Source organism: Chiloscyllium punctatum, chromosome 7, assembly GCF_047496795.1.
Source record: "Chiloscyllium punctatum isolate Juve2018m chromosome 7, sChiPun1.3, whole genome shotgun sequence".
In the NCBI taxonomy this organism is placed as follows: domain Eukaryota; kingdom Metazoa; phylum Chordata; class Chondrichthyes; order Orectolobiformes; family Hemiscylliidae; genus Chiloscyllium; species Chiloscyllium punctatum.
The window spans coordinates 65,512,951-65,535,079 of record NC_092745.1 but is presented as its reverse complement, the minus strand read 5'-3'; the positions used below and the strand labels follow the sequence as shown (position 1 = coordinate 65,535,079).

The following is a 22,129-nucleotide window of genomic DNA, read 5'->3' as shown; positions in this document are numbered from 1 at the left end:
TTGTCAATGCTAATTTATTCTTAAACTGCACCAGCTTTAATTCCTTTTAGTCAACAAAATGCCTCTCTCCTTTTATGCAGGCTCTAGTAACTCCTGAGTGAAGCTCTAATAAAAAGTGGAGATTTACCAGAAATCTTGGGCTTTACCTCCACCTTTACTCTCTACTTTTGAAGATAAAGTCCTCAACCATCAGAGGATGTGCTGCCAAGGCTTTCACTTGCACTGTCCCCTAGCTCTGAGACTTCCAGCTTAGTGCATTCTCTAGTTGTCTTCGACTCAGGAGCACAATCTGAGTACCTCGCTGACACATCTCCAGGACAAATCAAAGAAGAGACCTCCTGGGTCTCAGGCACCTGCTCAACCCAGGATAGAAAACAATCCATGGCTTGGCCATTAATGACTTTGTCAAAATGTACAGACAGGCACAAGATCTGCAAGCAGATTTGTGAGAGAGATTCAGTAAACTGCACCAAAGGATAGAGGAGTCCATCAATGTTATGTGTATCTTGATTCCAGCATATATTTCTGTCTGTTTCTTTGGATAGGTACACTCAGTGTCTGTCAGACATGCAGACAACCTGCACACTATAACTGAAGCCATAAGTACTCAGCATCCACATCAAGATGGAAGATGGCATGGTGCTAGGAAGGACACATTGGGGAGAAGGTTCATGCACAGGATCCCCAAAGCTTCATTTAAGAATTAATGCTGAAGGTCCATTGCCCCTCTGCCTGTAATCCTAAAATCTGCTGATGTCCAAGTTGAGGGGATTGTGCTTGCACTTATACAGGAAACTGTCAGCTGGCCTGGGCTCTATAGGCCCAAACACCCCTTGGGTAAACTATTCAAGTCTTCCAGGTCACTAGGGCCAACAGCAGAACAGGCTTCCTCAACTCCAGCTGTGGAAGTCAGGGTTACACATCAAAGTGGTGAGAGGCAAGGGAAGTTTGGAAAAAACCTTATTGAGGCACTTAATGGTATTGGCGGACACATTGTTCTCAGTTAAGTTGCAAAGATATGTGAACTTGCCATATAGACACTTGTACTTTTAAAATATCTGCTCCAGTGTCTTGTTGTTGGACCTGGTTCTGTCGTACCCATGTGAGGTGGGAGAGTGCACATGTCCAGTTCAGATGCTCACTCTCCCTTGTAGCTCTGTAATTTGCAGAAAAAAGCCGCACAAATTGCTGCCCCTTGTAGGTTCAATACAGCCTGACATGACTGTTGAGTATTTCAGGGCATCCAACCAGTCTGAACCATTGAAGGGTTATCAACAATGGCAGAGTGAAAAGGAAAGATTTTTCTCAACATGCTAGCTGTCAGAATTACTGCAGAACTCTTCACATCATATGCTGATGGAAACTTGGGAATGCTAGAAAGAGTACCATCATCAACAGTACTTCAGAGTCCTTCATCAATCACACTGAAGCATCATGCTGTGGCCTGACACTGCGTCATTTGAGGTTTTAGATGAAGATCAGTCTCATGCTTTGATAAAGAGATTTGAGGTATGTTATCATATTCAAATATGTTGCATAATTAGTATTGATGCTACAGTGGGGCCTTGAAATTCTGGGAGTAAATCCCCATAATAAATTTCCCTCCCTATCTCTGACGAAAACCACCCTGAAAATTACAGGCCATGACTTTGCATGTTTATAGTTCAATACATGGAAGTGGCAATTATTTCTGAAATAGAGTCATAGAGGTGTACAGCATGGAAACAGACCCTTCGGTCCAATTCGTCCATGCCAACCAGATATCCCAACCCAATCTAGTCACACCTGCCAGCAGCTGGCCCATATCCCTTCAAACCCTTCCTATTCATATACCCACCTAAATGCCTTTTAAATGTTGCAAATGTGCTGCCTCCGCCACTTCCTCTGGCAGCTCATTCCATACAAGTACCACCCTCTGCGTGAAAAGGTTGCCCCTTAGGTCTCTTTTATATCTTTCCCCTCTCACCCTAAACCTATGTCCCCTTGTTCTGGACTCCCCCAAACAAGTGAAAAGACTTTGTCTATTTACCCTATCCATGCTTCTTATGATTTTATAAACCTCTATGAGGTCACCCCTCAGCCTCCAACACTCCAGGGAAAATAGCCCCAGCCTATTCAGCCTCTCCCCTTAGCTCAAATCCTCTAACCCTGGCAACATCCTTTGTGGAAGGTATTTCTGAAATGCCAATCTCAGATGGTTTAAGTTAGCATCTGATTGTTTTTGCTGATGTGAAATGACAAGGGGGCAATTAGTGCGAACAATGTAGTGATCATGATTATTTGAAGTTATAATTTGTAATGTTCATTCTTAGACAACGCATGACCTGCTGATGAAGTGGAATTTCAGGCTAAATGGGTGGAATTGTTGAATCAGCATGTGTATGATTAATATAATTGCTCCTGCCAGGGTTTCATGCTGAAACAATTTCATGCCCTTGAAGAGAAGAACAGTGATGGTGCATTCTATATGCAGTGCAGCCATTTTAAATTGTTATTGTGCACTTGACTTTGAATCAAAGATGGCAAGATTGCATCATCTTGCACTTGTAATCATTCTCTCACCAATCCAGTCCATTGAAGCTGATCACCAGGACTCCATGTCTTCTGATAAACCCACTATTGACTGACTGTAGTCCACCCCTTGATGGAATTCTAAGCCAGTCCTGACTGAGAATGTACCAACCTCCAGATTGATGTTTGCACACCATCCTGATGGACTGATCACTCTCAGACTGGTTGCACTTAAACTGCAGGAATGACCAGGATGTTGATCCCTGGCTTTGGTTGGATCAAGTCTCTGACTGACCATGGCCAAGCTGTCAGGATTGGAGGAAGATGAGCCCTGACTGACTGTAATTCCCCCCTAGGGACTAATCCCATTTCACTCTCAGGTTGAAGCACAGTTAAATGAAGGCTGAGAGGAGTAAGTAGCAAGCTGCTGCTGCCTGGTGACTGCTCTGACGTTCGTGTTGATGTTAGTATTGCCTAGTTTTTCAGTGAAGTGAAGAAAGTGGTGATTTGGAATTGGTATGTAACTGAAGTGAGTTGGGCCAATAATGGAAGTAATAATTGCATAATAGCAAGATTCTGAAGTCACCATTTAAACCTAAAGAGGAAAAGTGGGAATATTTTTTATCACTGTACATTTGAGATTCTGATTATTTCATTCTGTATTTTCCTAACTTACTTTCCATTGTCCATGCCACTCAAAAGAGAGGAAATTCTATCCTTCCTCTTAAATTTTTCAATTAAATTCCAAGTCTGAAATAAATTCCATTGCCTTAAGTTTGCTAGATAATTTACTAATTAACAGCGAAGGGGGACGATGCTTTAAAAGTTAATTTTCATAGTGAATCTACTTGTCAATAATTATACAAAATTACTTTCAGGAGTTAACAGTGTGAACGTAAATAGAGTGCATAATAGGCAACCAAAACTCATTTATTTCGTGCCTTAGCTATAATTCAATGTCTTGAGGCACTTCAGGTGCATTATGAAGTTAAATTTAACACTGAACCACATATTGAGATGTTGTGTCAGATGACCCAAACCATGGTCACATGGATACCTCAAAGTTTGTGAGAAGATTTGTAGCTCGGGTGCTCATTGTTGTGGTTCTGTTCGCCGAGCTGGGAATTTGTGTTGCAGGCGTTTCATCCCCTGTCTATTATTATGCTATTATAGGACAAGCCAAACAGAACAGCCAGGGAATTCCTCGAGGCATGGCACTCATCCACAGATTCAATCAATAAGCACATCGACCTGGACCCAATATACCGACCACTGCAACGGACAGCTGGAACTGACAACTGGAAGCGACAGATTCAAACCACTATAAATGTCGGAGGAAAGATCACAGAAGCGCTTCACAGGAGGCTCCCAAGCACTGAGAATGTCACCTAGACAGGGGACAAAACGTCTGCAACACAAATTCCCAGCTCGGCGAACAGAACCACAACATGGATACCTTTTAAGGACTGTCTTGAAGGAGGAAAGCAAGATTGAGAGGGGGAGAAGTTCAGCCTTGCTGTTCCTGAGCTTGGGGCTTAGGCACCAGTGATGGAGCAATTAAAATCACAGCTTCACAAGAGATCAGAATTAGAGGAGCACCGATATCTTGAAAGGTTGTAGTTGAAATAATTCCATAGAGGCCAGTATCCCATCACCCAGTCCCCTTAATTTATACATGGAGAGTCCTTGACACTGATCCAATTCTCTCAGATTGCTCTGAATGAACAGGATGTCTGACAGTCCTGTTCTTATCTGTTAGCCATGGCTCCCCGATTTGGGCTGTTAATCTGGTCCAATCAGGGAACTTATATTGTAAGATGTCCACCTGGCTGATCTTGTTACAATCACTACCTCTTTCCCCCACCGACTCCAAGGCCATAGGCCCGCTCATTTCTTGTAGTTCCTCGTAGGGCATTTTAGCATCAGGTCAGATTCCTGCAACTCTGCCTCTGATGCGGGTGACTTGTAACATACAATAGCTTGCCTCATGCACCAGGAGTATCTCGGAAGTAATTCATTCTGATCTTGAGGCAGCAAAGGAATTGAGTCAGCAACATCCACCATGTCCAACTCAGAATCTGAGGTATCCTCAATGCTTGATGGAGAGGGAAAGCAGTTGGAAAAGGTATAAAGGAGCCCAGCAAGTTTTTCTCCCGCATTTTTTGAGAGTTTGCAGCTTTTATGTAGTCAACATGCTTGTTCAGGACCACCTACCCAGTCTTTGGAGGTAACTGGACTTGATCTTGTGTTGACTGTGCCTCTTACACATGCAGGGCCATTCTCGGAGTCTGTGTCCATTGAGTCTTCTCTCCATTAGCAACTCTACTGGAGCTATCCCTGTGGTTGCGTGAGGGGTGGTCCAGTAATCAAATTGGAACTGGGATAGTTTGGTATCTAGTGAAGCCATAAGCTGTTTCTTTGAGCCTGTCTTCAACGTTTCTGGACGTCTTTTTCTGCCAGACCATTGGATGACTTTAGGAAATACTCAAATGTCTGTTAGTAAACAATGACCCCATTAACTATGACCAACACTTCCAGGAGTCCATGTGTCACAGAAGATGCGCAAACTTTTTTTATTGTTGCCCCCGTGTTTGACAAATAAACTCTGCACATCCAGCCACTTTGAGTGGGTATCCACAATGATAAAAAATATTGAGGCCATGAAAAGACCTACATAGCCAAAGTGTAACTGAGTCAAAGGTTTACCTGGCCATTCCCATGAATATAGGGGAGCTGCTGGCCATAATTTTTGTTTTTGTTGGCACTCTGGGCACGGTCCCACCCACACATCTATGTCTTCACCTAATCCTTGCCTCCAAACATAATTTCTTGCCGACATCTTCATTTTGGAAACCCCGGATGATCATGGTGGAGTTCAGCCAATATCCGGCAATGCCCTTTGTTTGGGACAATCAGTCTTGCTCCCCATAATAATATGCCATCTTCTGTGACTTGATAGAGGTGTACAAGGTGATGAGAGGCACAGTTAGAGTGATTAGCCAGAGTCTTTTTCCAAGGGCAGAAATTGCTATCATGTGGGGACATAATTGTAAGGTGATTGGAGGAAGGTTTAGGGGAGATGTCAGAGGTGGGTTCTTTATACAGAGTGGTGAGTGCATGGAATGCAGTGTCAATGGTGGTGGTAGAGTCAGATACATTAGGGACATTTAAGCGACTCTTGGATAGGCACATGGATGATAGTAAAATTTAAGGGTTAATAGGTTCGTTTGATCTTAGAGTAGGATAAAAGGTCAGCATAACATGAAGGGCTGAAGGGCCCTGTACTGTGCTGTACTGTTGTATGTTCTCATCATTATCTGAAATGTTGATATGCTGAATGCCTGACTAAATGAAAGGCAGTGCTATTGGCAATGTCTATGCATTTGAATAAAGGGTTAATTGGTGATGGGATGCCGGCTGCTAAAGATTTATTTCAGAACCCCTGTTGTTTGTAAAGCATATAAATGATTTGGAGGAGAATGTCAGTGTCCTAATTAGTAAGTTTGTGGATGTCACAAAGATTGGGGAGCTGCTGATAAGGTGGGGCATTGCCAAAGGATCTGGCAGGACATAGATTGGTTGAAACTGGGGCAGAGAAATGGCAGATGGAATTTAATCCGAACAAATGCAAGGTGATGCATTTTGGAAGATCTAATGCAGGAGGGAAGGATACAGTAAATGTCAGAACCCTTAGTAACATTTGCATACAGAGGGGTCTTGGTGTACAAATCCGCAGTTCCTTGAAGTGGCAACCCCTAGATAAGTTGCCGAAGGTGTATGGCATGCTTGCCTTCATTACTGAAGGCATACAGTATAAAAATTGGTAAGACATGTTGCAGCTATTAGAACTTTAATTCGGCCACATTTGGAATATTGCATGCAGTTCTGGTCACCATAACACCAGAAAGATGTGGAGGCTTTGGAGATGATACAGAGATGGTTTACCAGGATGTTGCCTGGTTTGGACGATATTAGCTACGAGGAGAGATTGGATAAACTTGATTTGTTTTCACTTGAATGTTGAAGGATGAGGAGTTACCTGACAGAAGGTTACAAAATTATGAGAGGCATGGATAGAGTGGATAGTCAGAGTTGTCTTCTCAGGGTAGAAATATCCTTTGTTAGGAGACATAAGTTTAAGGTTAAAGGGGAAAAGTTTAAAGGAAATGTAAGAGACAAATGCCTTACACAGAGGATGGTAAGTGCCTGGAATGCACTGCTAGAGGAGGTGGTGGAAGCAGATACAATAGCAATGTATATGTGTCATCTTGACAGATGCATGAATAGAGGGATACAGACAGTGTCGAGGCAAAAGGTTTTTAGTTTAGAAAGACATCCTGTGTCAGCGCAGAGTTGGTGGGCCGAAGGGCCTGTTCCTGTGCTGCACTGTTTTTGCTCTTTTGTTCTTTGCTGCTGGCATGCCCTCCTGCACTCTCCATTGAACCAAAGTTGATCCCCTGGCTTGATGGTAATGATTGAGTGGGTGATATGCCGGGCCATGAGGTTACAGATTGTGCTGGAGCACAATTCTGCTGCTGATAGCCTACAATGCTTCATGGATGCCCAGTTTTGAGTTGCTAGATCTGTTCGAAGTCTGTCCCATTTAGTACAGTGATAGTGTCACACAACACGATTATAAGGTTATTCTCAGTGTGAAGACTGGACTTTGTCTCCACAAGGACTGTGCGGTGGTCACTCTTCCCAATACTGTCATGGGCAGATGCACCTGCAGTCGACAGATTTGTAAGGATGAGGTGAAGTATATTTTTCCCTTTTCCTGGTTCCGGGTTCCCTCACCACCTGCTGCAACTCTGTCCAGGAGCTATGTTCCTTAGGACCAGCCCAGTTCCATCAACAATACTGCTGCCAATCCACTCTTGTGTTGGACATTGAAATTCCCCACCCAGAGTACATTTTGTGCCCTTGCCACCCTCAGTGCTTCCTCCAGGTGTTGTTCAACATCGAGGAGTACCGATTCATCAGCTGAGGGAGGGTGGTACATGATAATTAGCAGAAGGTTTCCTTGCCCATGTTTAACCTGAAGCCATGAGACTTTTCACTGGAGAATAGGAGATTGCAAGGCCACCTTATAGAAGTTCATAAAATTATGAGGGATATAAATAGAGTTAATGGTAGTTACCTTTTCCCTAGAATGGAAGATTTCAAGACAAAGGGGCACGCTGTTAACATGAGAGGAGAGAGATTTAAAAAAGATATGAGGGGCAAAGTTTTTACATTGGGTGGTTTGCATGTGGAATGAACCTCCTGAGAATGTGGTGGATGTGGGTACAATTACAATGTTTAAAAGACATTTGGATAAGTACTTGAATAGGAACGGTTTGGGGGGATGTGGGCCAGGAGCAGGCAAGTGAGACTTGTTTAGTTTGGGATTTTGTTCAGCAGAGAATGGTTGGACCGAAGGGTCTGTTTCTGTGCGATGTGACTGTATGGCTCTACTGTGATTTGGTCTCGCCAGGTCCAAAAAGGTTTCAGTTCTGGTTGTGATGGCCCTTTCGTTTCTCCTGTCACCACCAGATGTTTTTGCCAGGACTGGATCTTTCTGCTTCCAATGTTTGATATTGTCAGCTGTGACTGGTAGTGTGTCCAGAAAATTTAAGACCTTTATGGACTCTTTCAGTGGTGGTATCAATATGGTGTGTTTGCCAGTGGGAGGCACTTCAGTACATCCACATTTACTACTTAACCACCCGAGCAGTATTCCAACTTGTAATTATACGCACTTTGTATTACAGACCACCGCCAAATTCACCCTGAAGCTATGGGCTTGTCCGCTTTAAGTAGACCTAGCAGGGGTTTGTGGTCCGTTATTATTACAAATATACAAAATTGTAGCATACTTCTGGGTGGCACATTTGCTCAGTGGTTAGCACTGCTGCCTCACAGCACCAGGGTCCTGGTTGCGATTCCCGCCTGTCTGTGCGGAGTTTGTACATTCTCCAAATGTCTGCATGGGTTTCCTCCGGGTGCTCCGGTTTCCTCCCTCAATCCAAAGATTGCAGGTCAGGTGAATTGGCCATGCTAAATTGCCTACAGTGTTAGGTACGTTAGTCAGAGTTAAATATAGGGTAGGGGAATGGATTTGGGTGGGTTTCTCTTCGGAGGAGCGGTGTGGACTTGTTGGGCCGAAGGGCCTGTGTCCACACTGTAGAGAATCTAATCTAATTAATCTTCTTGGATTCATCATCTAACCCCAATTGCAAGTATGCATGACTGATGTCCAGCTTTGTGTATAACTCATCAATGCAAGGCATTTGGTTTTTATCCAGCTGAGAAAAACATTTATTAAACATCTTTAATATCTTCACAAAGGCAAACTGACCCATCACAATCGCTATGACCGGTGCTGCCCATTCTGCAAAGTGTACTGATTTGATGATTCTTTCACTTTCCAGTCTTCTGATTTCTACCTCTACCTTTTGTCCGTAAGGCAAATGGCAGTGGATGGGCCTTGCGAATTGCTTTTGAGTCAACATGCAAGGTAGCCTTGGCCTCATTCATAGTCCCTCGACCTTACTGAAAACTTCCAGATGTGTAATTACAACTTCACTCAAGCAGCCATTTTCTCATCAAAAAATGTTGTGCCAATCCAGGTGAATCCTTCTCAACCAATTTTACCTCCAAATTTGGACCCGAGCCTTTTACTACAATCAGTGATAACTGAACCAGCTGTTTCTCATGTGAAACTGGAACCTAAATTGTCCTCTTTAGGTCCACCTGGCTGATCTCATTACAATCACAGTGGAGTTACAGGAAAAAGAGGGAATAGAATAAGGAATGCAGTGTAGGACAAAACAGGTTTCTAGCACTGACCCTTTGTCAAAACCCCATTTCTATAAAATAATCATACACTTCTTTGAAATGGCAGATCTGCTGTATATTTTGAGTTTCATGTATTTATAATTGAGTTCACTAAAACTTCAATACAGTTGTTGAATATTTATTTCAAAAGCCACATATCAGATTCTTGTATAGGTTGAGGGAGTGAAAAGATTGGGGAATTGAAGGACAGCAGTGGAATAGAGCATGAGAATGAGGCAGAGATGTGATGTCCAAATATACTGTGAAATGGTGACTGGATCCAAGACTTGCCAGGGAAGCAAAACATTATAAGATTGACATTAGCCAAAGTTGGATGTAAAGCAGACAGATATGGGGGAGGCTAAGCCTGCAATGAAATTAATCAGGTATATAATGTTGTAAATTTTGTATATAGAAGAGTAATAGTATCATCTTTTAAATTCTTTTTGGCTGGCGACATGGGTGAAGCACAAAAACTTAAAAATAATTTAGACTTTGATAGTCTTGAATTGTAAGCAGTATTTTACCCCAAAATTGATTATCAGCAAGATTTAGATCAGAATGTGGTGCCATACAGGCATCACACATGGTAATTTAATAAGTTTCATGTCTGTTAGTTGTAGGATCTGTGTTGCATTTCTTGGTTGCTGTGCCATCTATTTTATTTTGTTACATTGTGCTAAGAGCACCAGCTCTTGATTTAAAGGTTGTGCAACTGATGGATACTCACTGGGAAGTACCTAAGATGAGAAATGCCCTGGTTTGAATGGTGGTGGAGATAGACTGTATTGCAGCTTTAAAAGGGAATCAGTTGATACTTGAGAGAGAACAACAACACTAGATATGTGATAAGAAGGGAATGCAGGATTTGCCAGATTACTCTTGAAAGAGCTAGAATGCCTCAACGGGTTGAATAATCCACTTCTGTCCTGTAACCATTCTATGATTCCATAAATTTTTTCAAGAATTTTTTAGAGTGACATGTCTTTACCTGTACAGGTTGCCTCTAGCTATGTGAGGCATTCAGATGGGGCTCCACAGAAACAAGCTAATGCGATACAAAACAGTACTTGAATAAACATTGTGAATAATCTGTATTTTGCACATTAATGATCTTTACATAAATTCAGGAACAGACTTACTCGAGCCTTTAACTAGTATCTTAATAAGGACTAATCCTTTTACCTGCTTCTCTTATGAAGTGAAGATTTCACGAGTGGCTCAAAAATGCAAATACCTTTAGCTTTTTCGAAGAATTTTTTTTAAGTGTTCAAAAATGGCACATTGTGGAATACTAGTGTTTCAATCCATCTCCCTACAGAACAATGAGATACATAGTTTCGGTCACAATTTCTTAAAGTCACTTCTTAAATTAATGTTCTTTGAGAAAGAGATATGAAGCAAGAAACCCAGCCTTGCTTCTCTTTACATTTTCTCTATTCAGATGGAAAGAATAATTAGGAAGCAGTTCAAATAAAGCTTGTCATTTTCTTAACAGCAGATATAAGAGTGTCAATGACAGAGTAATTGGCTTACTTTCATTAATGAGGATGATGTATGACTCAAGAAACCTTAAAATACTCTGAAGAAAGCAAAATTGAAAAATGTTTCTATTGCTGTATTTTGGGCAACCTTGAGGTTAGATCTGCAATACATTTAGTTTATATTCTAATTTTCAAAATGATCGAAGTAATTTTAACCAAGCAATCATAGAATCAAAGACTTGGCACGGTGGCTCAGTGGTTAGCACTGCTGCCTCACAGCGCCTGGGACCTGGGTTTAATTCCACTCATAGGTCTGTCTGTCTGTGTGGAGTTTGCACATTTTCCCCATATCTTCATAGGTTTCCTTTGGACATTCTAGTTTCCTTCCACAGTCCACAGATGTGTAAGTTAGGTGGATTGGCCATGCTAAACTGCCTGTCGTGTCCGGGGATGTGCAGGCTAGGTGGATTAACCTTGGGAAATGCAGGGACAGTGGTGGAAGTAGATGGGATGCTCCTCGGACGGTTGGTGTGGACTCGATGAGCCAAATGGCTTTCTTCCATACTGTAGGGATTCTGTGATTCTATGATTATAACTTTAACTCTTTCTTCTGCCAGATTTTCCAAATTCTTCAAATTCTGCATTGTAATTCCAATATAAATAGCATTACAAGTTTAGCAACATTGAATTCAGAATTGACTTCAAAAATCATTTGTGCCAAGTTAGCAAAAATGGTTGGATTGTTCAGCCATTTCCTATTTCTACGGTCGTATGTTTCGTATTTTTTTCTTGTTACTCTGTTTGACTTTATGCAATGTTCAAATTTACAGAAGCCCCTGCGTCCTGATTTGGGCCTCGGTACTCTGGGAAACTTCCAAATAGAGAAGAAGATTGGCCGTGGACAATTTAGCGAAGTGTATCGAGCAGCATGTCTCCTAGATGGGATGCCTGTAGCTTTGAAGAAAGTTCAGGTAGGTACAAATATATTAATAGTATTGGACCACAAATATAGTCAAAATCAAAGCCAAGAATCAACAGCCATTCAGGTATTTCTACACAAATTAGATTCAAAATAAAAATTTTAGTTTTTTTTAAAAAATATATTTTGTAGTCATTGTCAAAGCTGTGATTTGTTATTTCATGACTACAGCAAGAATTCAAATCATTATTTACATCAGCATTTATTATCTATTCTTGTCCTCGAGAACCTGAATTCCTTGAACTCCACATTTTATTCAGTTGAAGATCCTTGATGGAATTCTAGAATTTTGATTTAGTGTTCAGAGGCCAGAAAGGAATCCCTTTTTTTAAAAATTAAGCGGAACGCTTGAAGTGGTCACTGTGGCTAGGGATGGTGAAAGACATGAAAACAATCACTCGCTAAAGTCACCAAGAAAAGTCCAAGGAGTGGAGGGAAACATTAGAGCAGAGCTACCCGACTGCACAAGTGCTGGTTCGGTTTATCTTTACACTATGATTTCACCCAAGGACATGAGTGTCCTGAACTCCCTCCTTATTGACACTATTTTGGGGCATGTCATTTTCAAGGCTTTGCATCTCATTCACCAACATAAGCACCGCATTATCTTCAACAGGTAGAATCAGAGAGTCGCATGTCGCCAAGGTACTGTTTGAACATAGTATTGCTGAGGTATGCAAGCAGACACCAAATAAACCAACTTGCTTAATGTTGACCATACCAAAGATTAAATCCAAAACAAGTTATATTTTCAAGTCAGAATAGTTTATCATCTGAAGTAAGCATGGAAGTCGTAGTGTTCCCATGTACCTGTTATCCTTAACTTTTGAGGTGGTGGAGCTGCTGCTGAGAAAGCCTTTGCTAGTTGCAATGGTACATTCTACGTTTAAAAAAAAATATATGTAGCAGCCACAGTATGCTGCTGATGGAGAGAAAGTGGATATTTAGGTAGGATCCCTACAGTGTGTAAGCAGGCTATTTGGCCCAACATGTCCACATCGACCCTCTGAGGAGTAACCCACCCAGACCCATTCCCTTACCCTGCTACTCTACATTTACCCCTGACTAATGCACCTGACCTACACATCCCTGAACACTATGGGCAATTTAGCATGGCCAATTCATGTAACCTGTACATCGTTGGATTGTGGGAGAAAACCAGAGCACCCGGAGGAAACCCACGCAGACACAGGGAGAATGTGCAAACTCCATTGTGATATTCACCTGAGGGTGAAATAAAATCTGGGTCCCAGATATTGTGAGGTAGCAGTGCTAACCACTGAGCCACCGTTTTGCCCTGGGTGATGTCATACTACTTAAGTGTTATGGTTGCTACATCCAGGCAAATGGAGAATATTCCACAACACTGCTGGATGTTTCTTTTTTGATGGAAACATGACTTTTGGGAAGTAAAAAGATTATCCACTTGCTGCAAGGTACAAGACCTCTTACTGGCTATAGTAGCTATGATAGATATGAATCCGGTGTAGCTGATTTTCAGATTTTGGTGAGCTAGTTGAATGTCAAATAGAAGTGGTGAGATGCTTTTTCACTGAAGACAGTCAGCTCATGGTACTTGTATGATGCGACTTGTACTACTTTTTCTCAGTCATCCAGATGTGGATTGTATCCAGGTTTTACTGCAAAAATAAATCAAAGTATCAGTATTTGAAAATCAGCAAATGGGGCTGTATACTAGAATGAATAGTTATTTATGATCACTTACATATCGAGCAGCTGAAATTGTCTAGATTTAAGTTTTTAAAAAATATTTATTCTTAGGATGTGTGTTGCTAGCTAAGTCAGCATTCATCAACCATTATGAAATTGCTGTCTGTGGGGTGTCAGTAAATCCAGAGTGCTGTCAGCATGAGTTACTGAATTTTGACGCAGTGATATTGGGAAAAATAGTGATGTGGTTTCAAGTTAGTCTCTTGTGTGATTTAGAGAGGAACTTGCAGTTAATGGTGTTTCCATACATTTTCTGGTAGACATCACGAGTTTAGAGTGTGTTATAGAAAGAGCCTTGATGAGTTGCTGCAATGCATTTTGTACATGATTCACACTGCTGCCACATTGTGGTGCTGGACTGAGGAAGTTGAAGGTGGTGTGTAGGGTGGCAGTCAAGATGTGGGTAGCTCAGGAGGAAACCAAGAAGGATCATCCACTAGGCCCTGGTGGCTGAGGAAAATCTTGTCTATTGCACTTTTGCACTGTATCATCATTGAAGTTTTTTTTTAATTCACTCATGGGATATGGAAGTTTCTGGCTAGTCAGTATTTATACCTTCTCTAGTTGCTCTTGAGAAGGTGGTTATGAACTGCCTTCATGTAAATAGACCCACAGTGCTTTAGGGAGGGAATTCCAGGATTTTGACCCAGCAACGGCAGTATATTTCCAAGTCAGGACGGTGAGTGGCTTGGAGAGGAACTTGCAGGTGGTGATGGTGGTGACGTTATCTGCTGCCCTTGTCCTTCCAGATGGAAGTCGTTGTGGGTTTGGAAGGTGTAGTCTGAGGATCTTAGACAAATTTCTTCAGTGCATCTCGTAGATGGTAGCAGCAGTGTGTACTATGCATGAGTGGTGGAAGGAGTGGATAATTGTGGATGCGGTGCCAATCAAGTGGACAGCTTTGTCCTAGGTGGTGTCAAGCTTCTTGTGTGTTGATGGACCTGCACCCATCCAGGCAAGTGGGGAGTATTCCATCACACTTCTAACTTTAGGCCTTGTAGATGGTGGACAGGCTTTGGGGAGTCAGGAGGTGAATCATTCATGCAGGAGTCCATGCTTCTGACTTGCTTTTGCAGACACTGTTTTTACTGTATTTTCTTTTTGTTTTCTTTTGTTCATTCTGTCAGGGTTCTTGTGCTTGGTGAGTTGTTCAGAATCCACTGTCAGAAGATGGGTCTGAAAAATTACATTTGTTTTCCTGTAATACTCTGTCTGATCTGGCTCACACAAAGGTGTTCCAACTCTGTAGAGACAGTTTCAAGTATAGAGAGTAGCGAAGGCATCGATATCTTGCAGGAGCCACTAATCACATTGTCAATAGATGTAACTGTTGTTCATTATTCACACTCATGGTCGCCAACCAATTTAGCCAACTTTTTATGATGTGAATTATTTGTCTTTGATTCTACGAACTTCCACCATAACTAACTGTCTCTTGTGATGCACTTTGTCAGTTGTGTCCAACAATTTCACTTAAATAATGAGCATAAATATTCAGCTTTTTACTACTGAAGTCACCTTTTCAAAAAGTTCAGCCATGTTTGTCAGGGATGACCCACCCATTTGTAGGTCCCTCTCATCATCTTGTTCAGGCATGATATGATACAAATCTGGAGTACGTGGAGCTTGAACATAAGCTTCCTGATTCAAAGGTAGGGATGCTAAAACTGTACCAACAGGCCAAATTGATCTAGATATTTTTCTAATCAACTATGTTCAACGATGTGCCTCTCATAAATCTAAGTTGGATCAGATGGAAATTTTCAAGCTATTGTGTCAATCTGACCTTAATTCCAGGTGCTTGTGATTTTCAACAGTAGGTTATGTCTATGGCACAGTTCCTGAATTGACTGTAACTAGGGCATCTGCAGTATTTTGTTTTCCTTAGCAAATGGAGTTAGTGAACTGTTTGGGTAGTTTTTAGGAGAGTTTTTTTTTATTAATATCAACTCTTCTAGATTTTTGTTTACATAAACTGATTTGAAAATCCCATTCTCTGAACTTGTAGCCTAACAACAGTCTATCATAATCTTACATCTTTAAAAGACAGAAAAGCAGTGGTAAGCCAGTCAGCCCACTGAGTCTGCTCTGCCATTTACTAAAATGATACTTAATCTGATAATCCTCATTTTGACTTTTCCTGCCTTTCCCCCATAGCCCTTCATTCATTTACTGATCAAAGTAGATTGATTGCTGGTGCAGATGTTCTGAAGGGATTTTCAAGATGTTCTGAATGAGACAGTTGATGTAGAATTTCTGTAGGCAATACAAAAATGAGAGATTTAAATTAAGAATGCATCGGATAAGAGATCCATCTGTATCACAATCAGTGATGATCTGCTCATGCTTAGGGTGGAAAATTTCTGTTACAGATAGATAACGCTTTATTCGAAATCCCAAAATCCGAAAAGCTCTGAAATCCAAAGGATTTTTCATGAAGTTTTTTTTCTCATTAACAAGGTTGTTTGGCGTGTAAACAGTTAACCCAACTCCACACCCACTTGATGTGTGTCACTCAGATCAGACCTGGGGTGGGGTGGGGTGAGGGGAGGCAGGCAGGCCTCAATTCTATTTCAGGGCCTATTTTACTCAGTGTGTCTGCTGTTTGGTAAGATTTTTAAAAATTCCATAATCTACCTGTCATTTATCCTGAAATTAGAAAAATTCTGAATTCTAAAACAGCTGGTCCCAAGCATTTCGGATAAAGGATTGTGCACCTGTACCAGGTAATTTTAATAACAGCCATAAAAGTTTAAGAGGGAAAATGTCTTCCAATAAACAAATTTGTTGGAATAATAAAGAGGATAGTCGATTCATAAACAAGTGATTGAGGGATTGATCTTTTTTTTATATAGTACAGTAAATCAGAGTATACACTGGTTTATAATCATAGAAACTTCTTCGCGGGCCCTCAGACCAATGAGGACACTTGACATGGAGTACAGAGTAGAGTGGTGGAGAGAGAAAGAGAAAAAACAGGGGAAAAGGAAGTGAGAGGGGCTGTCAGGGATTAGAATGAAGTCAGTCAAAGATAAAGGAGGTAGAAATTAGCAAGGAAAAGATTAACCAAGAAACAGCATTTGAAAGAAATTAAAAAATCCACTTTCAACATCAGGAATCGGTGAATTGTCAATCAGATAGTAGATTGCATGCCTGTTTGAGCTTAATTCCTGCTCTGTCATCAGCCTTCTATAAAAACCAGCTACATCTTGATGAAGCGAGACCTACGATTGTGGGTGTTCCGGTTCTTTCTCTTTTCAGCCGTAAGTGTCAAAACTGTTTTTCTACAAGTACGCTTTCATGTATCTTTGAAGTGCTTCTACTGGTCTCACTATTATCTTTGAACAGTTCTAAGCTGGGAGTAGAGAATATAGTTCAGAAGATAGATGTTCAGTATTTTGATGTGTGATCTGTCCAGTGTATTTGTTGCATGAGAATAGTTGCCTCTTTGTTCAGGGTGGAAAATGTGAGGACTCCAGATTCGTAGTGTGGTCCTGGAAAAGTACAGCAGGTCAGGCAGCATCTGCGAAGCAGGAGAATCAAGATTTGGGGCATAAGCTCTTCTTCAGGAATGAGGCTGTGAAATAAATGGGAGGGGGATGGGTTTGGGTGTAAGGTAGCTGAGAATGCATTAGGTAGATGAAGGTGGGGACGAAGGTGATAGGTCGGTTAGGAGGGTGAAGCGGATAGATGGGAAAGATGATGGACAGGTCAAGAGGGCGGTGCCAAATTGGAGGCTTGGGAACTGGGGTAGTGGGGGGGGTGGTAGGAAGGGGGGAAAGAGGAGAAATGAGGAAACTGGTGAAATCCATATTGATTGAATGTAGTTGCAGGGTCCCAAGGTGGAATGTGAGGAGTTCTTCCACCAGGCATTGGGTGGTAAGTGTTTGGCGATGGAAGTACCTGCATGTACTTGGCGGAGTGGGAGTGGGAATTGAAGTGTTCAGCCATGGGGCAGTAGGGTTGGTTGGTGCGAGTATCCCTGAGATGTGCTCTGAAATGATCTGCAAGTTGGCATCTTGTCTCCCCAGTGTAGAGGAGACCACGTCTGGTGCAATGCATACAGTAGATGACATTGGTGAAGGTACAAGTAATTTTTGTCAGATGTAGAAGGATCCTTTGGGGCCTTCAATGGAGGTGTGTGTGCAGGTTTTGCATTCCTGTGGTGGCAGGAGAAGGTGCCAGGAGTGGAGTGTGGGCTCGTGGGGGGCATGGATCTGACTGGAGAGTCGCGGATGGAATGGTCTCTCTGGAAAACTGATAGGGGTGGGGGCACGGGAATATATCTCAGGTGGCGGGGTCTGTTTGAAGGTGGTGAAAATGGCGGAGGATGATGCGATGTATATAGAGGTTGGTGGGGTGGAAGGTGAGGACTGGGGGTTCTGTCCTTGTTGCGTTGGGAGGGGTGGGGTTCAAGGGTGGAGGTGTGGGGAGTGGAGAAAATGCAGCGGAGGGCATCATTAACCACGTGAAAAGGGAATTTGCGATCTTTGAAGGAGGCCATCTGGGATTTTCTAAGATGGCATTGGTCATCCTAGGAACAAATGCGATAGAGGAATTGGGAATAAGGGATGGCATTTTTACAGGAAGTAGGGTGGGGGGAGTCTAGTAGCTGTGGAAGTCAGTGGCCTTGTAGTAGATGCCCGTGGTTAATATGTTGCTGGAGATGGAGATGGAGATGGAAGTGTTCAGCCATGGGGAATTGTTCCATCTCCATCTCCACCTCCATCTTTATAGCTAGAGAACATTGTGAATGGGTCATTGCAGATTCTCCTGCAGAAAAAAAGCTGTACTGCTCATATTATGCCTTGGGACCCTGCAACCACACATGATTAATGTGGATTTCACAAGTTTCCTCATTTCCTCTCCCCCAACATTTTCCCAGTCCCATCCCTCCAACACGGCGCCGCCCTCTTGACCTGTCCATCACCTTTCCCATCTACCCGCTCCACCCTCTTCTCTGACCTATTACCTTCTTCCCCCACCTTCATCTACCTGTTGCATTCTCAACTACCTTTCCCTCGGCCAACAAGCCTCATTCCTGATGAAGGGCTTCTGCCCGAAACTTCAATTCTCCTGCTCCTTGAGTGGTACCTGACCTGTTGTGCATCACACTCTTGACTCTTTGTTCAGGGCGCTTGCTTCCTGGAGAACACTTCGTACAGTGGTCAATCCAGAATTTTCCATAGTTCATACGTGTGGTAGTTCAAGTTTTGTCAACTATTTTCAATACGTCAGCCAGAGTTTGCAGCAGCAGAGGACTGCCGAGCTGGGATCTTCCATAGACTGCACTGGTATGCCTTAAGCTTTCTTCATTGACATCGATACATCACACAGGTTTTGCAGCAGTAGAAGAGTTTTGGGAGAATCACTGCCTTGAAGACTGCAACCTTTGAGACCATTGACAGGTGGTGATTACAAAAGACTCATCTGAGCAACTTCCCAAAGGAGAATGTTGCTCTCTGAATCCTGTATAGGATCCCTGTGAATCTTACTGACGGGCACACATAGCTATTGAGATAGCAGAAGTGATTGACTGCAAATCGTGCAATCTTCTAGCGAATTTCAATCAGACAGATGCTTTGTGGAGCTTTCATTCACTGGGCTTTGGCATAGTCAAAAGTAGTGTCCATGACCATTGAGTCACTGTTGTAAAGGGCCTCAAAGTGCATTCTCCATCTGAGATTGATGGAATTGTTTTCTGACCTGTTCATAGCGAGGACCAGTGAGGGGCCAGATTAACATGGATCATGGGGAGCTTGCATGATTTTGCAGAAGTTTCTTAGGTCATGACTAAGCATAATTAGTATACAGCTGGCTCTTCTTTGCTTTTTCTTGCCAGCAGTTAGAATTCAGCCTTGATTTGTTGGTCAGTTGCTCAAGTGTTACTCTTAATCATAACTAAAAACAAATATGTTTATTTTACTGTATCCTTTGTCCAGCTTGCTGTAGCTCCAACCCATTTAAAAAGAAGGCTGTATTGCATGCCATTTATACAATGCTGATCCTTTGACCAAGGGCTTTGTTCAAGCTTGCATCTCTGCGTTTACAGAGATTTAAGGCAGCTGTTATTCTTGTTCACAGTACCAAGTTCTTGAGAAACCATTTCCTAGTTTGAGTTGGAAAGAGGCTCAGAAAATAAGGTCCCCAACTTAAAAATTAAGCAAAAGCTTTTAGTGACACTGCAATTGACATGCTGGTTAAAGAAGGGAACACTTATGCAGGTTTGGCCTGTGTCATTTTAAACAGTATAAGTTCAATCCTTTATTTAATTTGACAACTTTGGCCTGCGCTAAGTACGATAGATAGCATAAAACAGTATTTATACTATGTGCAATGTTGCTTATTATGTGAATAAACTGATTTAAATGTGGTGTATTAAGGGAACATTAGAGGTAAACATATCTATTTTTAGTGGTAAAGGCGGTCTTCTTTTATTTTTCTCCTGCATTTATAATTGTGTATTGAAATAAGAAGAGAATTACTCCAAAATGATGGAATGCTATATAATTGCTGCATGTTTTGACTCATTGTAAGCACTATTTAAATAGCTGATTGTTCATGCAGTGGTTAAAGTGAGTTTGCCGATGAACTGAAGCCAAAGGGTTGTGTGCAGATGGGACTCTGGTTGGTCTGTGGAAAAGTGACCAGTGATTGATGACCACCTATGTTCTCAAGTAGTTTGGAGCTTGAACAAGATACAGAAACATCATCAGATATCCACCAGCTCAAAAGCTTCCTATGACCTCTGCAGTAAAAGCTAATGTAAAGCCTGAAGAAAACCAATTTTCTTACCTCAGCATTTGCTCTAAGCTGTGACTTTTTAATTGACAAGTCAGACCTTTTATAAATGAATTAGTCAACATATGACTCTTACAAACCGATGCAAACATCCAGCGATGGATAACAAAAGCAGCATTCGGGCCAGAACGCGAATCACAAGATCTATCTCTGGAACCACTGAGCTGTCTTTTCAGTCTTTCCCTTTGTCCATAATATGCATTTTTTTTTTCCTGTCTATATTTGAAAGTTCTGAGTAAGGAGAGGTTGTAAGGGGATTAGAGTTTCAATTAGTAGAGTTGTATGCCAACAAGTCGCCATTATTTATTTATAACTAGAGTCTATTTACTTTAATAAATAGTCATTCTTGTTAAGTACAGAAACCATGTCCATGCTTTCCGTTACCTAGGGTTTAAAAGGCAGACAAGTTGGGGAATTCTGTGCACTTCTTTTTGGAAAAAAAACTTTAACATTTGTGACAATTCTGGCAGTTGTGGAGCTTGATTTCCAGTGTGCTGCCCCTGTGAGGCAGACTAAAGTGGTAAAGGAAAATAACCCAGTATTTTCTCAGAAATAATTTCCCATGTTGTCTGGGATGATATCTTTGTAACTCGTTTTGAAATTCCTAAAGTTGAAATATAAGCTATTGTTATTAAACCACCGTTGCAACGAAATAAGTGATACTAGAACTACTAGAACTTTGCTAGTGTACAACACGTATTTCATAGCAATGCTTGAATTTCATCTTCAAACCAGACATATAGTACCCTTATTTTGATTGATAAAAAGTTATTTTGCGTTCATCATTTTATTTGATTAAATTCTGCTCTGCCTTTTCTTGAATTTACTTTGAATTTTGTGTTTCTATAAGTATCATCATTCTTGCTTTGTTTTGAATCAAGGTTTTAATACAGACAAAATGTGGGTCTTTATGATTTGAAGGGTGTGGAATAAATCCATTGTACTTTTATTGCGTATTGAGCACGAATAGGAATATTTGAATTATTATTTCTTCCAGATATTTGAAATGATGGATGCCAAAGCTCGTCAAGATTGCATCAAAGAAATAGATCTCTTAAAGGTAAGAATGGAATCTGAGAATTACTTTTCAAACTAAGGCAAGATAATTGCAAGAAATTGCTTTCATGTTTTCTGTAATTGGAGTGAACTGTCTGGTAGATATTGAAACAACAACAAATACTGCACAATATACTTGGACCATATTTTATTTTGTAATTAAATACATTGCAGGCTCTAGCCAGTTGGTAGTTTGGAGAGTCCAATTTTAGGAGAATCATGTCAGTTGTAACGTAGAGGAGGTGTTAAGCTGCTGACACCACAAGCCTTTAGTGCTCATGACAGCTCTCACTATGTTCACAGTCTGGTATTCCTTGTTATTCAATAAGACGAGCACTAAAAATATTGTCATATACATTTGTGACTATCTTGGGAGCTAATTTCAGTTTCTAGAGTATTTACACAAAAGATCAAACAACAATAAGGTTGTATTTGCTTTATAGTAACAACAAGGAGAGCTCTTTTTCAGTGGGACCTCTTCAACTAATTACAATCAGTTCTGATATAACGCAACAGTTCTGTTCTTGTGCGATCTCATGTTGTAAGAAAATCGTGCAATAGCCATGTCATTTAAACTAATGGGGCCAGAATTGCATTATAGCCAGTGCAGGTGAGAAAAGTTTGCGTTCTACATATAATGGTATAAATTCCTTCAGTTGTGTTAAAGCCAATTTGCCTTAAGGAACCAAGCGTTATAGCGGAACTGACTGTATTTAATATTGTCTGAGCTACCCTTGTCTGCAGAATA

At 41.4% G+C, this 22,129-nt stretch overlaps 1 protein-coding gene across 3 annotated transcripts in view; it reads left to right on the top strand.

Annotated features, from left to right (window-relative positions):
* Positions 1-22,129, top strand: part of nek7 (NIMA-related kinase 7) — a 198,896-nt gene that overhangs the window by 119,181 nt on the left and 57,586 nt on the right. For all 3 annotated transcript variants that reach the window (XM_072573882.1, XM_072573883.1, XM_072573885.1), the window contains 2 exons: positions 11,645-11,785; positions 21,323-21,385. In XM_072573882.1, the coding sequence (XP_072429983.1) occupies positions 11,645-11,785; positions 21,323-21,385 (204 nt within the window). The remainder of the gene's footprint in view (positions 1-11,644; positions 11,786-21,322; positions 21,386-22,129) is intronic.